We start from the raw sequence: 20,786 nt of genomic DNA on the forward strand, positions 1-20,786 counted from the left end.
GAGCAGCTTCCCCTGGGACTGGACACATGGGGTCAGAGAGAGTCACTGAGAGTCGCACTTCCACTCGCACATCAGTGGGACATTGTTTGAAGCCCTTGGCCTGGATTTGGTTCCATGTTGGAGGCATGCCTTATTGAAGGGTACAAATTGATTTATAATTTTAAATGTGAATTATTTCGGTTTGAAGAGCGCAATTTTTACCCTCAAACTCTTCCCAGAGAGTTTGAGTCACCACGTGCAGCGCCCAGATAACCAGCACATGCACAATCTAATAACAATTGCAAATTGACACATTTACCCCCAAGCTGCCTTGCCTAATACATTCAGCCCAAGATGGATTTGGATCCTTTACAGTTCTCAACTTCAGCCAGCTTTGCTCTAGGCGGGCTGAAGAAGGTGCCTCTGTGCCTGTGAAGATCCACCATCCCTGAACTGCACGCAAACTTTGAACCACAAAGAGCGCTTTCATTTTTCACCGTTAGCCAAAACGCCTCTCGCAGCTTGCTCTTTGAACCCTCGAATATCCCGAGTTGTGGCGTAGTCGGCGCCGTAAACTCATATTGCACAGCCTTAAACTTTTGTAACAAGCCTTGATTGATGATCTCAACCCTGCAGTAGTCGTTCCCGTGAACCGTCCCCGTCCTATACAAACATTTCGCTCTGCGGTCCCTTGGCCTTGTGTGCTTTCCAATTAAACTTGAGCAAACTCTCTCTCTCCCCACTGTGTGCTCAGGGAAGCTGCCTTCCTCTCATAGATGCTGTTCCACAGGAAGACATTTTCTCCGTCTCTAATAGCAATCCTGTCTTTCCCGTCCTCGTTTTTCATTCGGTTTCTCCGATGTGCTGCTTCACGCCAGGTTAGTGCAGCGTCAAGGAGTCCTTAGCAAAAATACAGCTCTAGCCAAATAAAGCGGTGCCTCGGCTCACCTGCTACGTTCCTTCCACCCCCGCGTGTGGGGTCTTGTCTCGAAATTGCCAGAGGTTGAATGGCGCTGCGTCCCTGCGGCTCGGGTTTGAGATTTCGTCTGATTTCTGAAAGGGAAAATTGGTTTTCTACTGCTGCGACATAGGCTTCCTATCCGCCAAGTCTCCCCCTAAGCCCCCTCAGGTGGTGAGAGTCAGATGGGGCGGCCTTTCCAAAGCGCAGGGATAAAGCCCAGCTTCAAAGTCGTCACAGTCGTGTCATGCTTCCTTTAAAACTGAGTTATGCGCATTTAAATGGAATGGCACGGCTTTTATGTGGCACCTGTCATCCCAGGGATTTAAAAACGATGATATAGGTCTTGCGTGTCATCCAACACTCGCTAAGCTCACATGTGTAAACGAAGCTGGCTGTGTATCGCCTAGATTAGCGGCCTCGATTAATTCAGTTAATTAAAACGGAGGATTAGATAATCGGATATGTTCTCCGGTGGCAGATTTGCTGCTCCCTGCGGACACAGGCGCAACTGACCGCTCGCCTCTGTATTTTGCTCAGCATACCATTGCATTGCCTTATAAAAAAGAATCTAGTGAAAATCAATGAATAGCAATGCATCAGTCTTTATTGGATGGATCGGTTTGTTTTTGCTTTTTTTGCCTCTTACTCATGGACGAGACCTATTTCAAGTTTTCTTTGAAGGTTCAGCACAGAATTTGCCACACATGAGCTCTTTTAACAGGCTTATGGGAGTGGGAGGTTTGGCCCTCATTCAGGTTGCAGGGTGGGTAGGACGAGCGGAAGGCTTGTATCTCACACGGCTGTCACAGAAGGAACATGACACAGTATGTGGTATGTAAAAAGAAAAAAAATTCCGTTAGCGCTTGGCATACCAACATCATCCTTCAAGAAAGAATAGTTTTAACTGCAAAATGACTTATTAATGGCTTCATCTGAATTTCTATACAGAATGTGGGTCAATGGCGCGAGGCTCATCTTATTTTTGTTGTCTATTATTTATTTATTTTTTCAAAAAATAAATGCAGTTCATTCATATGATACATACAATGACTAGAATACATCTCTTTTATGATGAGCAGGTTTTTAAAATATATATATTTATATTGGAGGGGGTAAATTCATAATCTGTTATTATTTTTGATTTATTATTATTTCTTAGAATCTCTATTCATTATTTTCACTGCTTATTACACATACATAAACTGTAATTACACCATGTGACATGGTCATTAAATGTAAACTTTTATTGAAAATGGTATAAAAGAACACATGTGTCATTGACCCATGTACTGAATTTGATGAAGTGAAGATGAACTGAAATGTTCTGGGAACATCGTGGCCGCTGCAAAGTTGTATACGTGATATTTGAGAGGACAAAAACATCATTGCGTGTCAAACCATATTGACCAAGCCATTGTAATAAGGGGTATCAGGATGACATGTGGATTTTTTGAGAGGACAATGGTGAAGAGCAGAGAAGAGAAAACGGTGATATGAGGAGATTGTTCTTTTGAGTGAGTAACCGGACCCGCAAGCTCATTTTAGCTCTGATGAAGGGATCTGTCAGAAAAAGGGAACCGTCTCTTATCTGGCAGCCATGACACAGAGTCGATTACAGCTTTTTATGTCTTTTTTTAATTACACGTGTCCTAATTTATGCAGGTACCTGGAGATGCTGATACTAGATGCAGAAATGATTGCATTGTTCTCACTCTGATTTCTTGTAGAGACCAGAAAATGTCTTCCGGAGGAGTTTTACCATTGTATAGCTGCACATTATAATATGTGACATTATCACTGATATCATTGTTGTCCTATTGATTGTATGAAATTTTCCTCAAGTATTATTCGCTGAGATGACATCACAATTAACCAGACCAAAATTAGAAGCTAAACCATCACTAAATATGTCGTCAAAGCTTTCTAAACAGAATTAAACATGCTCTAATTAGTATCAAGCTTCTAAACTGTCTAATAACTAAGTGCAATCCACCTTAAAACAACATAACTACCAGCATAAAGCTCGTTTAGACTTCCTAACTTGCTAAACTTGATAGCCTTGTTGCCATGTTTTTAACCATGTGACGCTTGAACTTCCAGATATTAACCTCTTATCTGTCTCTCTAAATTCTTTGAAGGTAACATTGATAATGAACGGCTTGCAATAGCCAGGCAAAGAATTCCATACAGACTTGGTCGGGTAGTTGACGAGTGGCTACTCGACAAAGGTAATAAAAATGGATTAATTAAACAATGACTTAATGAATATTAAGGCTCTGTAAGAGGTGCAGTTCCCTTAAAACCGCAAAGCTCCGAGCCATTTTGAATGATAAACTTCCAACAAAAAAATCGAACAATTGGCATATAGTGGGCCAAAACAAACTGTGAATTGTGGCTGCCCACACACAATGTAAATCCAATCGGTCATTTCCATGTGGCTTGTGCTTTTCATATCATATTCTTAAGTTAGAACTGCACCACTTCAGAGATAAAGGTTTAATCTTAAACATAATCCCTGACTAACCCTCTAACAACGCTCCATAACTGCAACAACTGTCTGTAAATAGTTTATTTTTCTTGCTGTCTTATGTTTTCCTTCTGTGATTCCCTCTGACTTCGCTAATTTTGAAGCAAGAGTATTAAAAAAAAAAACACACATTAACTCTTACTAAAGAAAAATATATTTATCTTTCTCAATCCCAAGCAGTTAAAGGGACTATTGCTTTTTTGTACTTCTAAAACTTAAAATCAGAATAAAGTTTCTAAATCCCCTTTAACCCTTTGAGTCTAATGAAAACAAAAACAAAAAGTTATTTCGGACCGTTTGCATTATAATCTAAAACTTAGCCGTGTAGTAGTCTTTGGACCCGTGAGACATCTGTAAACAGATGAATCCTGCATGGTATTCGATTTTCCCCTAGAAACCTTTTCAGTTATTAAAGTGCAGAAACAATCTCAGACACCTGCGTCAGCACATTATCAAAGATTATTGGGCATTACTGCTCTACTGGATGTGTAAGTTATCAGACTTTTTGGTTGGTTGCGCCTTTTCATCTATATGCAAACTTCTTTTTCTGTTCATGTGCTGAGCCAACATCACATCTAAATGTTAAGTGTAAAACAAATACACTTGCACTGTTTTTTCATGGAAAACTGACCTTTCTAGGTCTGCATACCTTCGTTGATTGAACTCAATAACATGCAGAGTATAATGCGATCCAAAGTTCAGTTCTACATTTGTCTAAAAGTCATTTTCAGACGTTTAGCTCTCCCTTGTGCATCCATCTAACATCTTTTATCAATATATAAGTGTATATATGCAGAGTATTTCCTCTTAGTGTGATTTGATGTACACCGCTCAATATAAATAGGGCGCTAAACTAAAGCTAATTCCGTCTTAACCCCCCCTAAATCGGAACTAACTCAGAGGGTTAAACAGTCTAAATATTAATGAAATAAATTTTCGTTACCAAATGAGAGGAAAATTGCTGTCAGCCTTTGCACATTCAGATGTGATTAACAATGTCCCTTTAACATGTGTAATTATTTAACAGTTCTAATATATAAGTAATGATAATGACACAAATCCCTCATACATCAGGTCTGTGTCCTGTATGACTGGTACGTTTGACTGAGTGACTGTGTGAGAAATTTGTCTCTGCCTCTCAAAGGCTTTTTGGTCTCCTCATTCTCCTCCATTAAATGTTCTAACCTCTGTCGCTGGGTCTCATACATTTAGCTGCAAAGAAAAGAGTTAATCACACAAAAACCTTCTTTGCCTTTATGCCAGACATGCGAGAAAATTCAATCTCATTGCACATTTTTAAATAGCAGTGAAAGGATTAATGCACCTAAATGTGAATATTTTGTCGTTATTTACTCAAATGTCTCATGTCGTTCCAAACATATCCAAGACCCAAAAGGAGAAATTTTAGATACTGTCCTGATCGCTTTATTCCAATGAACAAGAACGGAATAAAATGACATTTAAAAAAAATCATAAAACTGTTCTTTTGAACACTGATAAATCCATAAATTAAAATTAAATTAGCTTAAAATAGCTTTTCATTGCTTTTTTAATAAAATTAAAGTGAATGTCATTTTTACTTTCATTACTGTTTTATTCCATGTGTTTTTCTTAGAAATTCATCAGAAAAAAAACTTGTTTGTTTGTCAAAGTGTTATGTTAGAAGATTGCGAGCGCTGTACAAAAAGACGCAAACATTCAAAGAAAAGCTTCCAGTCTAAGAGCCGCGTGACTGTCATGTTTGCGTGCCTCACTGACGGGACCAGACTTCAAATGTACGCGATTTTAAAAAAGACGGTTCCAATATTTCAAAACTACAGAAAGATTTCACTTCTACTGTTAATTCAATTTTGGTAGGCTACATGGTTTTCACTTAGAGGTAGCTTAATTGTTATCTAATTCATGAGGGCTACAGGTTCTTTTTATGGTAGGCCAAAAACTGTTTATTTTTACATTTGATCGTTTGCACATTTTACCAGTATTTACTATACTTTCAATACAAAAATGAAAAATATGAAAATTACTTTCAAATAAAAAATAACAATTCTTTAGATTTTTCTAGTCTTATATTCAGAACAATATGGTAAATGTTCTAATATAAAAATGTGTAAATATCTTAAAAATATCTTCTTTTATATTCCACATGAGATAGAAACTAAAATGAGGGTAAGCAAATGATGACAGAATCTTCATATTTGGGTGAACTGTCACTGTAAGTCCCGTGCAGTACTATCACGGAGATGATAAAGAGAGCATTTATATTATATGTTTCTCACTGGTGCTTTGTATTATGTCACCGTATGCAACCGTCCTTAATGCCACGCATTAATCAGAATAATCGTTCCACTGTACAATAAAAGAACGTGCTAGTGGAAAGTGGCCATCTGGCTTCTTCCCACTCTATTACGACATGCCTTTCAGAGGTTATGGTCTTTTTATCTTCACTCTCATGTCAAACTTGGTTATTTTCAACTGTTAAAATGGAGACCCTACTTGTGTTAAATGGCAACCCTTCATTAAGCATTAAGTGGCTCTCACAGAGGGGATAACAACTGCCCACTTCATAATCAGCTGTGTCAGAGTACCTGTTCATCAGGATTAAATGGATGGCGGCAGTCCAGCTCTCAGGGGCCAAAGAAAATGGCACTTTGAGTTAACCATCCTTTTCCTCTTTAAGTAGTAGTTCTGAAGGTTTTGTTGGTATTTAATTATATCTAAAGTTTGACCCGATTGCTTAACATTCACCATTATAATTCAAAACCACTTGAATCAAACCTGTAGCGCTGTGACTACCTGCTGCAGCATTGCATTTTTTATAATATTGATTCAGATTCCTTTTATTTTCATGATCATCAACTAAATAATCAATTCAACCAGTGGTATTTTCTATGCAAAATGACTCGGTGACAATGGAGATTCAGGGGGCGAAATCCTTAATGCAGAGGCATAGTGTGTGTGTGTGTGTGTGTGTGTGTGTGTGTGTGTGTGTGTGTGTGTGTGTGTGTGTGTGTGTGTGTGTGTGTGTGTGTGTGTGTGTGTGTGTGTGTGTGTGTGTGTGTGTGTGTGTGTGTGTGTGTGTGTGTGTGTGTGTGTGTGTGTGTGTGTGTGTGTGTGTGTGCCTGCGCCCCTATGTATGTCTATTCGTGGGGCTGGAGAAGATACTCCTCTTGCCTCAGTGACACATTAGCATTTGAGCTGGCAGATGACACTTATTCATGCAGATTAGCATCAACAAGGCCTCTGTCTCTGAATAAAACATATCCAAAACTCTCATAAATATTGTTTTCCAATTTGCTCCTCCTTATTCAGTTCATTATCCACAGCTCAAGCCTTGCTAGTTTAATGAGACTCAAATGATAATATAGAGCCATTTTTCTATAATGATAGGGGCTCTTCCATTCCTTCTCTCATAGAGGAGCCACCTCAAGCTCTGGGATTGATCTTTGCCATCATGTTTAATACAACATTTTATCTCCTGCACTATTCGGGTCAGAAACCACATCCATTAGAATTGGAGATTTCCATCGCCAGGTTCAAATGTTAAAAGTGTTATCAGCTGATTTAGACACATCCTGCCTGTGACGCCAAAAAAAAGCCTGTACTGATGGTCGTTTTTTGCTTCTCTGTCTCTCTTTACTGTCGTGCTGCTCTCTCTCTTTCTCTCTGTCTTGCTCTCTCTTCATCTCCTCTCTGATGCATCCCAGGTCGTCAGTTGACCATCTTCAACAGCCAGGCGGCCATAAAAGTGGGAGGTCAGGATAAGGGGCGGCCATTCCAGGGCCAGATCTCAGGCCTGTACTACAACGGGCTGCAAGTGCTGAAACTGGCCGCCGAGGGGGATCCGAATGTGCAGGTGGCAGGAAACTTGCGTTTGGTTGGCGATGCACCCTCTGTCTTGTCCACAGAAACCACCTCAGCCACCCCTCCGGCTGCGGCGGACATGTCCACCACCATAATGGAGACCACCACCACCATGGCCACCACCACCACCCGTAGACAGCGCTCTCCCAGCCTGAAGGACAGTATTACACAGGTGAGGACGGGGTGGCGGAGATTGCCATCATACAGAGAGACGGCCCTCTTGCTGGCCTGTCTCTCTTGAATTTGAGGGATGATGTTGCGTTTATAAAGAGTTTTGTTTTACAAGATGTCCAGTTGGTATCAGCAATAAAAGAGCTGACAGGACAGGCCACCCTGGGGTAAAAAATCTGTCATTTATTGCTTGAAAAAGAGCCGTCACTCTGCATCTGGAAAGCCCTGAAGGAGAAGAATCATAAAGCTCAGATTCGCATGTGTCAGGATATATCTCCCCCACATACACTTTTCCTTTCATTCCTCCCACATATAGTATTTTACTAGTCACATTTCCTTTGAACAGTCCTGCAATTTTCTGAAATCATTATTTTTTAAGCCTTGAGAAACATAGTTAGAGCTGTAGCACTTTTCTTATGAAATCAAACATTTGAACGGTTAAATTTCTATCCATTTGTCAGATGTACAGTTTGACATCCTTTTTTTAACAGATTAAAGGACTTTTTTTTGGGGGGGGGGGTATTTTACTTTACAATTTACTGTATATGTCAGGAAAAAAGACTTTAATTTTACATTGTTAAAAATGCTATACATACATACTTTTCTTTTTCTTTTTACTTTTTTTTAAACTCAATAACAATATAGAATATCAACGAATATCACAAATTATTCTCACAATTTCAGAAAAAAAACATTTTATTCATTTTGACAAACTCACAATTTATTTAAATATAAGTTGTTGTTTTTTTTCCTTAACATGCTGCTGTCTCTTTTGTCATTAAAGCATAGACTGACCGTTGTTGTTCCTAGCCCAGAAATTCGTCATGCCTATTGACAGCCTAAAAATACGTAATATCCTCAAGCAGCATCTGTAAAATTGTGGAGCACAAGGCTATTAATATGAAGACTATTGAGTGTCATATCTGATGTGTATGTTGTCTCGACCCCCCATTCATCACATATTGGTAGCAAGTTAGGAGCGCTTGCCTCCCCCACTGTCAGCCTTTATTCATGTGGTGTTCAACTCCATTGATCAGGAGATGCACGTTGATAAGAATAAAGGCCAAGCTCAATAACAATCAGTGTCAATCATAGCAAAACTGCCAAGATCCATAGCCACTAGCGGCAAACATTAGCACAACTGAGGACGAGCACAGATTCTCTCACGTTTGAGCTGTGAATCACTCCTAATCCGCGCTGTCCTGGGTGTAAATAGTCATACAAAGCAATGGCAGGGAAATGGGGATTTGAGTGAGACAGCTTAGTGCAGAGGAAGTCCCAGTTCACCACTCCTCTCCAAATCTCCTCAAGATGAGTAAGACATTTATATGGGATAGCACCAAAAAGTGTCTAGACTACAAATGTATTCCTTTATGAATTATCTTTACATTCACTATGTAAAAAAGACATTTAAATTAAAATTTCTCTAGATATGTGTAGTTCAAATGAATTATTTTACCCCATATTTATGTTATAAGTATTTTTATGCTTACAAGACAACATTAATTGTGAGTCGATAATATGCAGAGCAATATTATTACCATTAGCTTAGCAATATGCTAATATCACTATTGAAATCAATTGATTTGATCCTGTACAGAATATCTGCTAATGTCACACACTATTGAAATCAATTGTGAATTGATCCTATGGAGAATATTTTTAGTTTAGCAATATGCTAATGTTATACAGTACTTTTGAAATCAATTGAAAATCTATACCTTGGCAGGGTATTTTTTTGTGTAGAAACATGCTGATGTTACTCAATTGTGAGTCATCCCATGCAGTTTTTCATCATTAGCTTAGCAATATGCTAATGTCAGAATTAAAATCAATTGTGAGTCAATCCTGTGCAGAATATTTTGTTGTTAGTTTAGCAATATGCAAAATTGAAACTACTGAAATCAGTTGCGAGTCGAACCTGTGCAACATGTTTTATCATTAATTTATCAACATGCAATTGTTACTATTGAACTCAGTTGTTGATCCTGTGCAGAATATTTTGTTGTTAGTTTATCAAAATGCTAATGTCATACTTTATTGCCACTAATTATGAACCAATCCGTGTGGAGGGCTAATTGTGTAGTGTTGCATGTAGATTTTCTGCTTATGTAGAGCATTCTGAATCAGTCACTTATAAGGTTGAATGACATTTAGGATGCGTTATAAGGCAGTGAGGCAGCTCATATCAGGCCCTGAATGTGCTGGGAAAACATCTGAATATTTGAAGGGCAAATCTACTCTGTGTGCATTTCAAACTCAAATCAAGTGTTCTAAAAATCATTTAGAGCTGCAGGGTCAGACATGTTATTATTTCAGCCTAATTTTCAGCGGCTTGTGCTGTTTTGTATCAAAGCATCCATACATCCAGCAGCACAAATCTTTTGTTCTAAGATTGCTTTTCCACGACCTCAAATTTCACCTCAAATTTGTGCTGCGTTTGAAGTGAACCTCCATGACTCCATGTAAGTCACGGCTCACATCAGAGCTCTTGCAGCATTTTGAAAATTGTGCCAATAGTGTATGTTAAAGGAGTGGTTGATCATCTTTTTTCAAAGGCTTGGTTGTGTTTATGGGGTGCACTGTAACACATGGGTTCATGCGGAGTTAAAAAAAAAACACATAATTGTTTACATATTTTACCTTTATTCTACACCGCTGTGTCCCTTGAACAATGGCGCCAATATTTCCTTATCAATTTGAGCCTGAATCAGACCCAGAGAATATTAGTGAAGAGGATTGCGCAGAACCTGCGCAAGAACAGCTGATACAGAACATTTCAGAATGGTGTCTCATACAATGTAGATACGCTATTTTTTGTAAATGGTACTACTGTTTATGTTAGCTTTTCATATACGGTTTTAGCCTTATTAAAGCTTTAGTACAGTAGAATACATGATTGCCTTGTACATTCTAAAAAAAAATAGTGCAATATGGCACTAACAGTGGTTCTTGGCTCGTAATCATAGGGGAACCACTTTTGGTGCTATATAGCACCATATCTTAACAGGTTCTGTATATGGTAGCGTTGCTATATAGCACCTCAGTCATTTAAAGAACCACTGAAGCACCAAGATTTGGTGCTATACAGCACTTAAAGTGGTTCCCCTATGATTACGAGCCAAAGAACCGCTTTTAGTGCTATATAGCACCATTTTTTTTTTAGAGTGTAGCCTTTTTTTCATATAATTGTTCTAACAAATGATACTACAGTTCTCGAAGGGATTATTTGATTACATACTGTAGATCTATAGTGTAGAGCACTGTTAGTTTTGTCTTTAAAGAACGAGTGTAGCCAAATATCTGTCACCACAACTATGAGACCATTATGAAGACTAACCATGGATTTATTTCAGTGGCCATATCAAACACAGAACCATGTTCAGCATGCCTGTTTTTACACTGATAATGCCAACAAACACCAACATTCGAAGTTTGCTAGTGGGATTAAAAAGAAGTTTGTAGGTGTTTGTCAGATAAATTTGAATTAGCAATTAGGTAACTAACGATAGAAACTATTAATGGAAAACACATCAACAAAGAATAAAACATACTTACAGGTTGTGGCCCACTTTTTGTTGTTCTGCTTTTAAAGTGGGAACTGCTTCATCTTTGAGGATATGCTTTTTTGCGAATCTGGCATTGAAGAAGCTGTCCTCCATAAAATGTGCAGCACAGAGAGCTATATTTGGATTATAATGTTAAAAAATACATTTTAACCATTGTTCCCTAAGTCCAGCGTCCATAGGAAGGCCGAACAAAGAGGACCTGCAATCGGGGTAAAAATGACAGCGTTTCGACAGCATGGCCACAACACTACATAACTCTTGCTCTTCTCAACATGGCCTTCGTTGTGTGTTCCCGGAGCCGGGGTTTATGTACATTTTAGGGTTAGTGATGTCACTAACCCATGAGAAGCTTGTTGTAGTCCCTACTGGCCGTTTGTTGTAGTCCTTAAAAAGCAATTTCTTTAAACGAAAATATCTCCCTTTACTTTAAACTTTGAGTGTCGCAATTTTGCAGATGTTTATGCTCAAACAGCAACATTACACACTAACTAAAGTTAAAGGGTCATGAATTGAGAAATCAACTTTTAATTTAGCCTTTGATATATAAAAATGAATCGTGATATAAGAATATCCTGTAAGTTTCGGAGCTGAAAACTTCCTTGTTAGTCAAAAAAAAAGCTTTTATTGACACCAGGCCCAGCAAACGCTCGATCACAAAATATGCCACACCTTGATGTCATCGTGTGGCGAAACGCCGCCTCAACAGTTCGCCTGATTATGTAGCCCCGCCCACCAACTCGTGGAGCTAAACTGATCGCGCTACCGAGCAATAAACATGCCAAAGATAGCAAGATATTGCGCAGTGCCTGGTTGTGGACGTCAAGTGTGAACGCAGCCTTAATGTGTATTAGGGCTACCTGTAATTTAGTTTCCATTTCTGTGCAGTCTAATTTCTAATCGTCATATACCAACAAATGAATGTGGAGTAGAGGCGAATTGCTCCCTTTCATAGCTAGCACAAAATAATTGATATTTACCATAAGGCACATAGCAAAACGAGAAAGGCACAACAAAGAAAACTCTGTAACTGTATGAATTAAGCGAACAATTGTGCTATTGACTGTTATATAATTGAACCATTGAAATGTCTTACCGGTCCAGCAGAAAAAAAGCCGTCTCTGCGTCCGTTTTGAACCCCTTTCAAAACCTTTCAAAAGCCCTTTTTATCCTTGTTTTCGCATGGGCCCGGTTGAAGTCTCTTTTTTTTCTGTAGCCACTCCGAAATCCCGAAGTCTTTTGCATTTTACAACAGGTGAATCTCCAGTTGTCCCTGGTGATTGTCGTTTGAACCTTTCTGAATCCGCCATCAAATTGATAAGTTTAATTATATCAAGTGCTGTGAGAAAAGGCTAAAAATCTCCACCTCCAACTTCCTCGCACGCAATATAGCCTACTAGCCGGGACACCTTATTTATGTGTACAGATGTGACATAATGACGCAAATAAGCATATCTTTGCGTTATTACCCGTGGAAATCCACCAGTACCACTGTAATTAAAAACATTATTACAAGCTTACCGTTGTAAATCGAGCTAAGGTAAGCAGATAGTTTTGAACACTGGCTGGTTATGTACTTGCTCAAAAAACCTTTTTATCCCAAAAAAGTTACGGACTGCAGCTTTAAGTAAGACCTTGATCAAGCTGACACAACACTATGCTTCCCTTTTAAGGATTAAGATATTGAAAGTGCCCTCGACTTTCTTTTTGTCATATCAAAAATATTTCTCATGGCGTATTTGTTAGAAATGTATGCTCATATCAAAACACAACCTGCAATTCCAGTGCTCTTAATAAACGTGTCTTACTAACACACAGGCATTGTGCAAAAGTGCAGATAAGAAGCACACTAATTATCCTTTAATAAACGCATTCAGGCAAAACTAATGCTGCAATGCGTCTTTTAAGTAGAGGTTGGAAATGTCAGAGTCTTTAGTAGGCTATTTGTAAATCAGACTCAAAAACCTAGCAAATTCGTCATAGGTTTTCTTTTGATTGAGTTGGGGAGCGCGGGGCATAACCTAACGTGGGGTTAGTTATAACACGCATAGTTTAACACTTTCCACACATGCCAGGATGACGAAACTTAGTGTATTTACTAGTTGCCATATCAACATTATTTATTTAAAAAAATGCGCCAAAATGTAAAAATCTTTGGAAGATATTACTGAACATTTAAATAACCTTAGCAAAAGTAAATTTCTTACTGAAGTTTATTTTTCATCTCTGTTTTTTGTTTGTTTAAAATATGACAAATCAGATATTATTTTAATCTTATATCTGTTATTTAACAGTTGAGATCGTTCATTAATGCTGATCTAACCAGCAGAAGTGGGGTGCGTTGTAGCACTGCGTTACAATGTGCCCCTGTTAAAACTACGCTATTATATTCTATACTTTTATGAATTCTTTTGAGAAATCATGAGAAAAGGGTGAATAATGACTGAGAGTCAATGTTCAGAAATTATTATTATGTTTTAACTATGCTGTATTTAGCAATGTGTTTGTTGTCAAACTCAAAATCTTTATATTTTTAATTATTAAAAAATGCCATTTATTTTATTTTAAAAAGTTAATAATTGTATTTTATTAACAAAATATTTGTGTTTGTCTCGGATATTTATTTGATTATATCAGGTAACATTTTAAGCTGTCATTTGGTCATGTTACACTGTACCCCACACATGGGGCATGTTGTCACATTTCACTTCCATTCTTTCGGGGTAAATCCGGAAAAAAGTATACACTGTATTAATGAAACTAAACCACATAATTTTACTAGACGTGTGAAATTAATGTGGGAAAAAATAAATACTCTGAACCCCAAGTGGATTTACACAAACAGCGTTAGGTTATGCCCCGCTCTCCCATAAATGCTTTGATTTTTCAAAGGTAGGCTTTTTGTTTAAAATAACCCTGATGGTGTTTTGTGTACATTTAATGTTTGTCGTCTTACTTTTTTTTTTTTTTTTTCGTTCAGCGGAATTCAGCTACATCAGTATTTGATGGATGTCGAGGACATGAAATGTTTTTGTATATTTGGTGTAAATGAAGCATAATAACATTGCTGATATGATGGAAAGGCTTTGAAACAGAATGTTTTCCTCAGTAAGCTTACTTTCAAAAGTAATTTAACTCTGGCCAGTTGAGGTTTCAAAATGTTTGTAGCTGACAATAGTGAACAGTCAAAGGACAAGAAAAACGTTAACAAAATGTGGACTAGATCAATACGGCACTGTTTCAACCAGACCAATTAAGACTGTCTGCAGGCCAATTCAGTTAGTTTATGCACGGCAATCATGGAACACCATATTTAAATGCAGAGGTGATGCATATTTGCATACATTAAGACAGCGTCTTATTGGGTCTCGAATGAAGAGGAAAAAAAGAAAGTATTATCTCAGTAATCGCATCATGAAAACCACAGACATGATCCTTTCGGGCTCATTGCATTAACTATTTAATAGTTTATGATGCTGACCATGAATGTTTTCATTATATGCCTGTGTAAAAGGTATTTCTCTAGCTGTGTCTCTTTTGTTTGTGTGTGTATTACAATAGAGAGCACAAATGCAAAAACTGGTGTCACCATCAATAAATACCTCCATATACCTCATAGCTCTTGCAGGGGAAGTCTCATTCTGTCGATGCCTCCTAGCCTTGCAAACAGATAAATATGCCCATACGAGTGAACAGCGAAATTGTTCTGACCTCTCGATGGGAAAGGACAAACTGATGCGTCCAAATCAGTCATGGCCCAGATCCAATTACATGTTTTATGAATGTGAGGTATGAGTCGGGAATGTTAATTCAAACTTGGGTCAAACCAAGGGGCAGCAAAGCCATTTGGTCTGGCATCACTGCATCATAAGAGCTGAACAAATGCCTACGTAACCAATGGATGTTTCTTCAACTGCAGGCACTTTTTGTACAATTAAAACAGTGGATATGCGTCACAGAAGAATTCTGTAATTTTTCGGGAAGTCATGCATCTCATGAAATAGCGTATGTATGACACGCCAATTCGCTATGCCATTTTGGCGTGCTATCAAGGCGCATAATCGCTTTTTAGCGTGTTTATCAACGCCGTTTCATTCTATCCCCCTACACTGCTCCTACCCCTAAACCTACCCATCACACACACATACACACACACTGCCCCTGCCCCTAAACCTACCCATCACAAGAAACATTCTGCATTTTTACATTTTCAAAAAAGCATCATTTAGTATGTTTATAAATCCATTTACATTCACGCGGAATCACACGGCGTTGACATACACGCGGAATCACACGGCGTACACATACATGCGGAATCACACGGTGTACACATACGCGGAATCACACGGCGTACACATACATGCGGAATCACACGCCGTACACATACATGCGGAATCACACGGTGTACACATACGCGGAATCACACGGCGTACACATACATGCGGAATCACACGGCGTACACATACATGCGGAATCACACGGCGTACACATACATGCGGAATCACACGGCGTACACATACATGCGGAATCACACGGCGTACACATACATGCGGAATCACACGGCGTACACATACATGCGGAATCACACGGCGTACACATACATGCGGAATCACACGGCGTACACATACATGCGGAATCACACGGTGTACACATACGCGGAATCACACGGCGTACACATACATGCGGAATCACACGGCGTACACATACACGCCGAGATGATGTTCGTTTCGCCGTACACATACACGCGGAATCACACGGCGTAGACATACACGCGGATAGCTCAAATACAAATAGTACAGATAACACGCCATTTGGCTTTAGAAAGTGCCGTATATGTTTACGCAAAGTCATGATGTCATGTTGTGTCATGAGTATTTTTACTACAGTGTTTTAAAATGACATTTCAACCACTGTCATTTCCACCACACAATTTAAGAAAATTACATTTTGAACATTTAAACTCCTTTGCTAAGGCTAATTTCATAGGTAGCATTTTACGGCCTGGTTGCACAGACTAATTAAACCTGGGTTCAATTAGGACATTTAAGTAGCTTTTAGGGATAATAAACGTGCCTTAGGGAAAGAAAAAAAAACATTACTGGAGTGCATCTTGAGACAAAACAATGGCACTGACATATTTTAAGTTTCTTTCATACAATTAAATATTATTTTCACACTTTTTGCATCATTTGACAAAATTACAGACTGGATACATTTTTTTCTCATATTTTATATCAAGTATGCTCTTTACTGACACTGTTGTTTTCTTGGTAAACAAGTACACTCTCAGAAAATAAAGTAGCTACATAATTGTACCTTTAGGGGTACAATGGCTTGTCACTGGGGCTGTACCTCTAAGTCAGGGGTAGGCAAGTTCGGTCTTAGAGAGCTGATGTCCTGCAGAGTTTAGCTCCAACCCTACTTAGCCACCATAGTATAAAAAGCATGCATTTCAGCATTAAGTATGTCACCATTGTTGAGACTCATATGCTGATTCTTGATATCTGTGTGCGTCTAAACTTTCCCCCCCTAGAATGAATTTAAAAATCAAAATTCAGAATGTCTGATCTGTGGCAAGAAAGTATTGTTGGTAAATATTATTTATTAAAGGTGCTATAAGCGATGTCACGCATTTTTTAGGCCAAAACATTTTTTGCCACATACAGCAAACATCTCTTCACTATCCGCTAGCTGCCTGTCCCCTGAACACCATGTAGTCAGCACAAGCTCCACAAATGGCAACAAAAACAAACTTGGGCAGTCTGGACAACGAAACATAATAAACAGTGCTCCAGTCAATAATCGACAAGAATGATTTGGGGGTGGAGGTTTGGGGTTAGTGCACATGCACTTTTTTTATTTAAAAGTACATAAATTCACTCACAATGAGCGTGAAGTAGTTGGTTGAGCCATCGTTACCACAGCAGCGTTAGCACGCAAGCTACTTCCATTTTAAATGCGCATTCATGACTGTTTCAGGAAGCACGGAGGGGAGGAGGAGGAGGAGGAGGAGGAGGAGGGAGGGTCTAGCTAGCCTCGGTTTTGTTTGACAACACTTTGAACGTCAACAAGAAGTTACTCCACCCAAGATCGCTTAGAGCACCTTTAATAGTTTTAGTCAAAATTTTTCTTCATGACAATTTTTGTTTATGACTTCTTTTGATTTGAACAGATTATGTGTTTTGTTAACACTGTAACAAAAAACACAAACTAAAGCCAAGAGTCAAACTGCCCAACTAAATGAAACATATTTTCAATAAAACCAACATCTAAACCTCTGTTAATTCTCAATAAGAGCTTCTATAGATGTCTTTCAGGGTTGGAGCCAAACTCTGCAGGACAGCGGCTCACTAGGACTGAACCTGCCTACCAATGGTTAATTGTAGGGGTAATTGTACCCTAAGGACCAATTGTGTACCTTTTAAAGGTACAGTTATACGATTTGTTCCCCAAGGAACAAAATTGTACCTCCACTGTACCTTTTTTTCTGAGAGTGTACACTGACTTTGTTAATATTCTCACAATTTGTTACATTTATATAAACCTCATAATTGGGGGCCAATCCTCACGCACCCACAGAAAAGTATGAGATATTCCTCATTGATTTTAACCAATCAAAAAATGTATTAAAATTCTGGAACCTCTCGGATTGGACCGTATTTGGCATTAGGACATAACAACCTGACAGAAAAGTTTTTTAAAACATTTTAAGTAATTAACTTCGAAAATTATCAAGTATATTAGCGAGTTACTCACGACAACACTCACATAAATGAAGATGTGATCACTCATATGTGAATGAAGATGTGTTTAGTTTTATATATATGGTTTTAATATATTTGCAGTCCGTGTGTTTCTCTTTGCGAGACACAAATACATTTTGTGTAATGAATTCATCATGTGCACTATGGCGCTGAGATAACATCAAGTATAAGTATTGAGTAATGATCATGTTAAAAATGTTTTAAAGGTCATTTGTAGCATATCTGTGTGTGTCATTGTAAGCACCTTGCTTAGCCCAGTTATCATTCTTTCATGGAAAGCAGATGTGAATAAAAATGTAGTTGTCTATTGGGGGGGGGGGGGGGGGGCGGGGGGGTTGTACTGCTAATGGAGGGTGGGCAGAAACACAAATCGGCGCCTATGAATCTCAATAAATATTCTTCAGTGCATTTTCCAGTTTGTTTAAATAGTCATAGTTTTACCTTTTTAAATAATATATATATATATATATATATAAATAATTATAAGTGTCTGGATCAAGGGCAAAACTATGTTTGAAAAGTTGAAAAAATGATGAAAATTTGTGTGAAAAAAAAGCTGATATTTGTTGGCTTTAATTAAAATCAACCCCTGAGACAAATATGACAAAAGCTAACTGTCACAACTTTCAAGGTTGTAGAGAAATCAGATCAAATGGAGTCTGCCTCCAAACTTGGCAAAAGTACCTGTATTCTGTATTCTCTTTCAGAACTCAGATGACCTGCTGGTGGCGTCAGCCGAGTGTCCCAGTGATGACGAGGATCTGGAGGAGTGTGAGCCTGGCACTGGTGAGTACACATACATACAGCAGCACTGAGACCATACAGACCCACGCAAGCTTCAGATGCACACACATCAGATCAAACAGTCTTAAATAGAAAAAGGAAATGTTTTTGTCAAGTATCCGCAAGTTTTAAATGACTTGCGGATATATTCAGATTGGATGTAGTGCAGTTAATTCCTTGTTATAATTCCAGCTAGAGTCTTACATGTTAAGACTATGCAAAATTTCTGCTCAGCTCATACGTAAAATGAAACTATTCCATAAAACTACATAATATGATGTTTTGCAAATATTCAGGAAATAACATTCATCAGTTGGATCTGAAGTATAATTCTTACATTATCATTTTACTGAGATAGCACAATCTTGTTCCTAATGTGAATTCTGTTTTTCATAATGCTTATCTGCTAGCACTATTCCCCCATATTAACCCTACAGACACTATTGAGAGCTCAGCAGGTCATTTAGGAACTAAATTATGAATTGATCTTGCTAAGTTTAGGCTAAGGGTTATATTTCTTGAAGGGTGGCCTTCTCCTACCATCTTGGATATTCATAACGCTAAGTGGTCATTCCACTCCATCGTTGAGTTCCACTTGAGGCATTCATATATCAGTAAATTAGGTGTGACATCAAACTGTGTTGCATAGTACATGGAATTATTACTCTGTGCTCAGCTATTGCTCCTGTGATTGTGCATTGTGTTGCAATCATTCAGTGTCATTGAGTTCTTCCGGATGGCCCATCTGGAAAATCAGCTGTTGCTGTTTCACATTTGTCCAAGCCTTTGGTTTAATTTCAGATTATTTGAGTAAATAATGATTAATGATTTAGTTGAATAAAATGTTGGAAAAAATTCAACATTAACCCAGACGTTTCTTATTAATTAATTGGTACAACAGTCCTACTTTTTGGCTTGGTCTCAAAATCTAGTCAGCTGCCTGCCTAGCTTGTTTGGGCATCATTTGTGCGCTCCTGACACAAACACACACACAAAAAAACCCCTCAAATTGTCAGTAGAAAAACTGTGCAACTTTTTTATTTTAAAGTAAAATAATAATTAAAAAAGAAATTAAATAACTATTATTAAAAAATGTCAAAAGTATGGGGTCGGTAAGATTTTTTAATGCATTTGAAAGAAGTCTCTTATGCTCATAAGGCTGCATTTATTTATTACAATTTAAATAACTTGACATTATATTTTAAAATATTTCATTACTCCAGTCTTCAGTCACATGATCCTTCAGAAATCATTCTAATATGCTGATTTGCTGCCTAAGTAATATTTATTACTATTATTAATGTGGAAAACAGTGCTGCTTAATATTTTTGTGTAAATATATATGGAATCTTCTACTTTGATTAATAAAAGGTTCAAAAGAACAACACTATAAATGTCTTTACTTTCACTTTACATAAATTCAATGCATCCTGAAAAAAAAGTCTTTAAACAAATACTAACCCCAAACTTTTGAACAGTAGTGTATAAAATTAAAATGCAGTATTTTGTCTGAGTTAGCTCAACCACATGCTAAATCAGAACAACAGAGTCACCGTTTAAGTGCCATGTCAGTGTCTTTTTATGAAGTTTCTGCTTTTAAAGAGCATCTCATATTAGTCAACTCAACTTTTTGTTTGTAATAAGATTTATAGAGACAATTCCCTATAGGCATTACCGCTTACTAAGTTTTGAGACACCGCATTATATAATAATTCATCACAGAATGCACATATACAGAGGATTTTATCATTGCAAAGGAAAATATGTTAGATCTGTTAAAGTTAGATGAAAGACTAGAGCACAGATGAGTGTGTCAAAGAGTATAAAGGGGAGAAAAGTTGTGTTTTTTTAAAGGGACCATCTTACACACCTTTGTTTTTTGTAATTTGCTTTTTTTCCATGCAAAAATCATGCGGCCTATTTGTTGATGTAAGTGACCCAAACTCCATGGTTTGCTATCTTGTTTAACCAAAGAAGAGCCAAGAGCTATTCAAGATATGAGTTGGTTCTGTTTTAGATGTTATTTTAGTGATCTAAACATATTTCTGTTAGCCATTTGAATAGGTTTAGAAAACATGTTAATGTGAATATAAACTATTGTGTAGAATCTTTGTCTTAGAATAAATTGCACATAACAATAGTCCAAACAGATGTATAATTCTATAGCTAGATAT

General features: G+C 37.9%; 1 protein-coding gene across 2 annotated transcripts in view; it reads left to right on the forward strand.

Annotated features, from left to right (window-relative positions):
• Positions 1–20,786, forward strand: part of nrxn2a (neurexin 2a) — a gene marked incomplete at its 5' end in the record, with an annotated part of 403,284 nt that overhangs the window by 379,547 nt on the left and 2,951 nt on the right. For both annotated transcript variants that reach the window (XM_079834263.1, XM_079834264.1), the window contains 3 exons: positions 3,079–3,168; positions 7,172–7,500; positions 18,537–18,615. In XM_079834263.1, the coding sequence (XP_079690389.1) occupies positions 3,079–3,168; positions 7,172–7,500; positions 18,537–18,615 (498 nt within the window). The remainder of the gene's footprint in view (positions 1–3,078; positions 3,169–7,171; positions 7,501–18,536; positions 18,616–20,786) is intronic.

The sequence above is a fragment of the Gobio gobio genome, assembly GCF_949357685.1.
Source record: "Gobio gobio genome assembly, chromosome: 14".
In the NCBI taxonomy this organism is placed as follows: Eukaryota; Metazoa; Chordata; class Actinopteri; order Cypriniformes; family Gobionidae; genus Gobio; species Gobio gobio.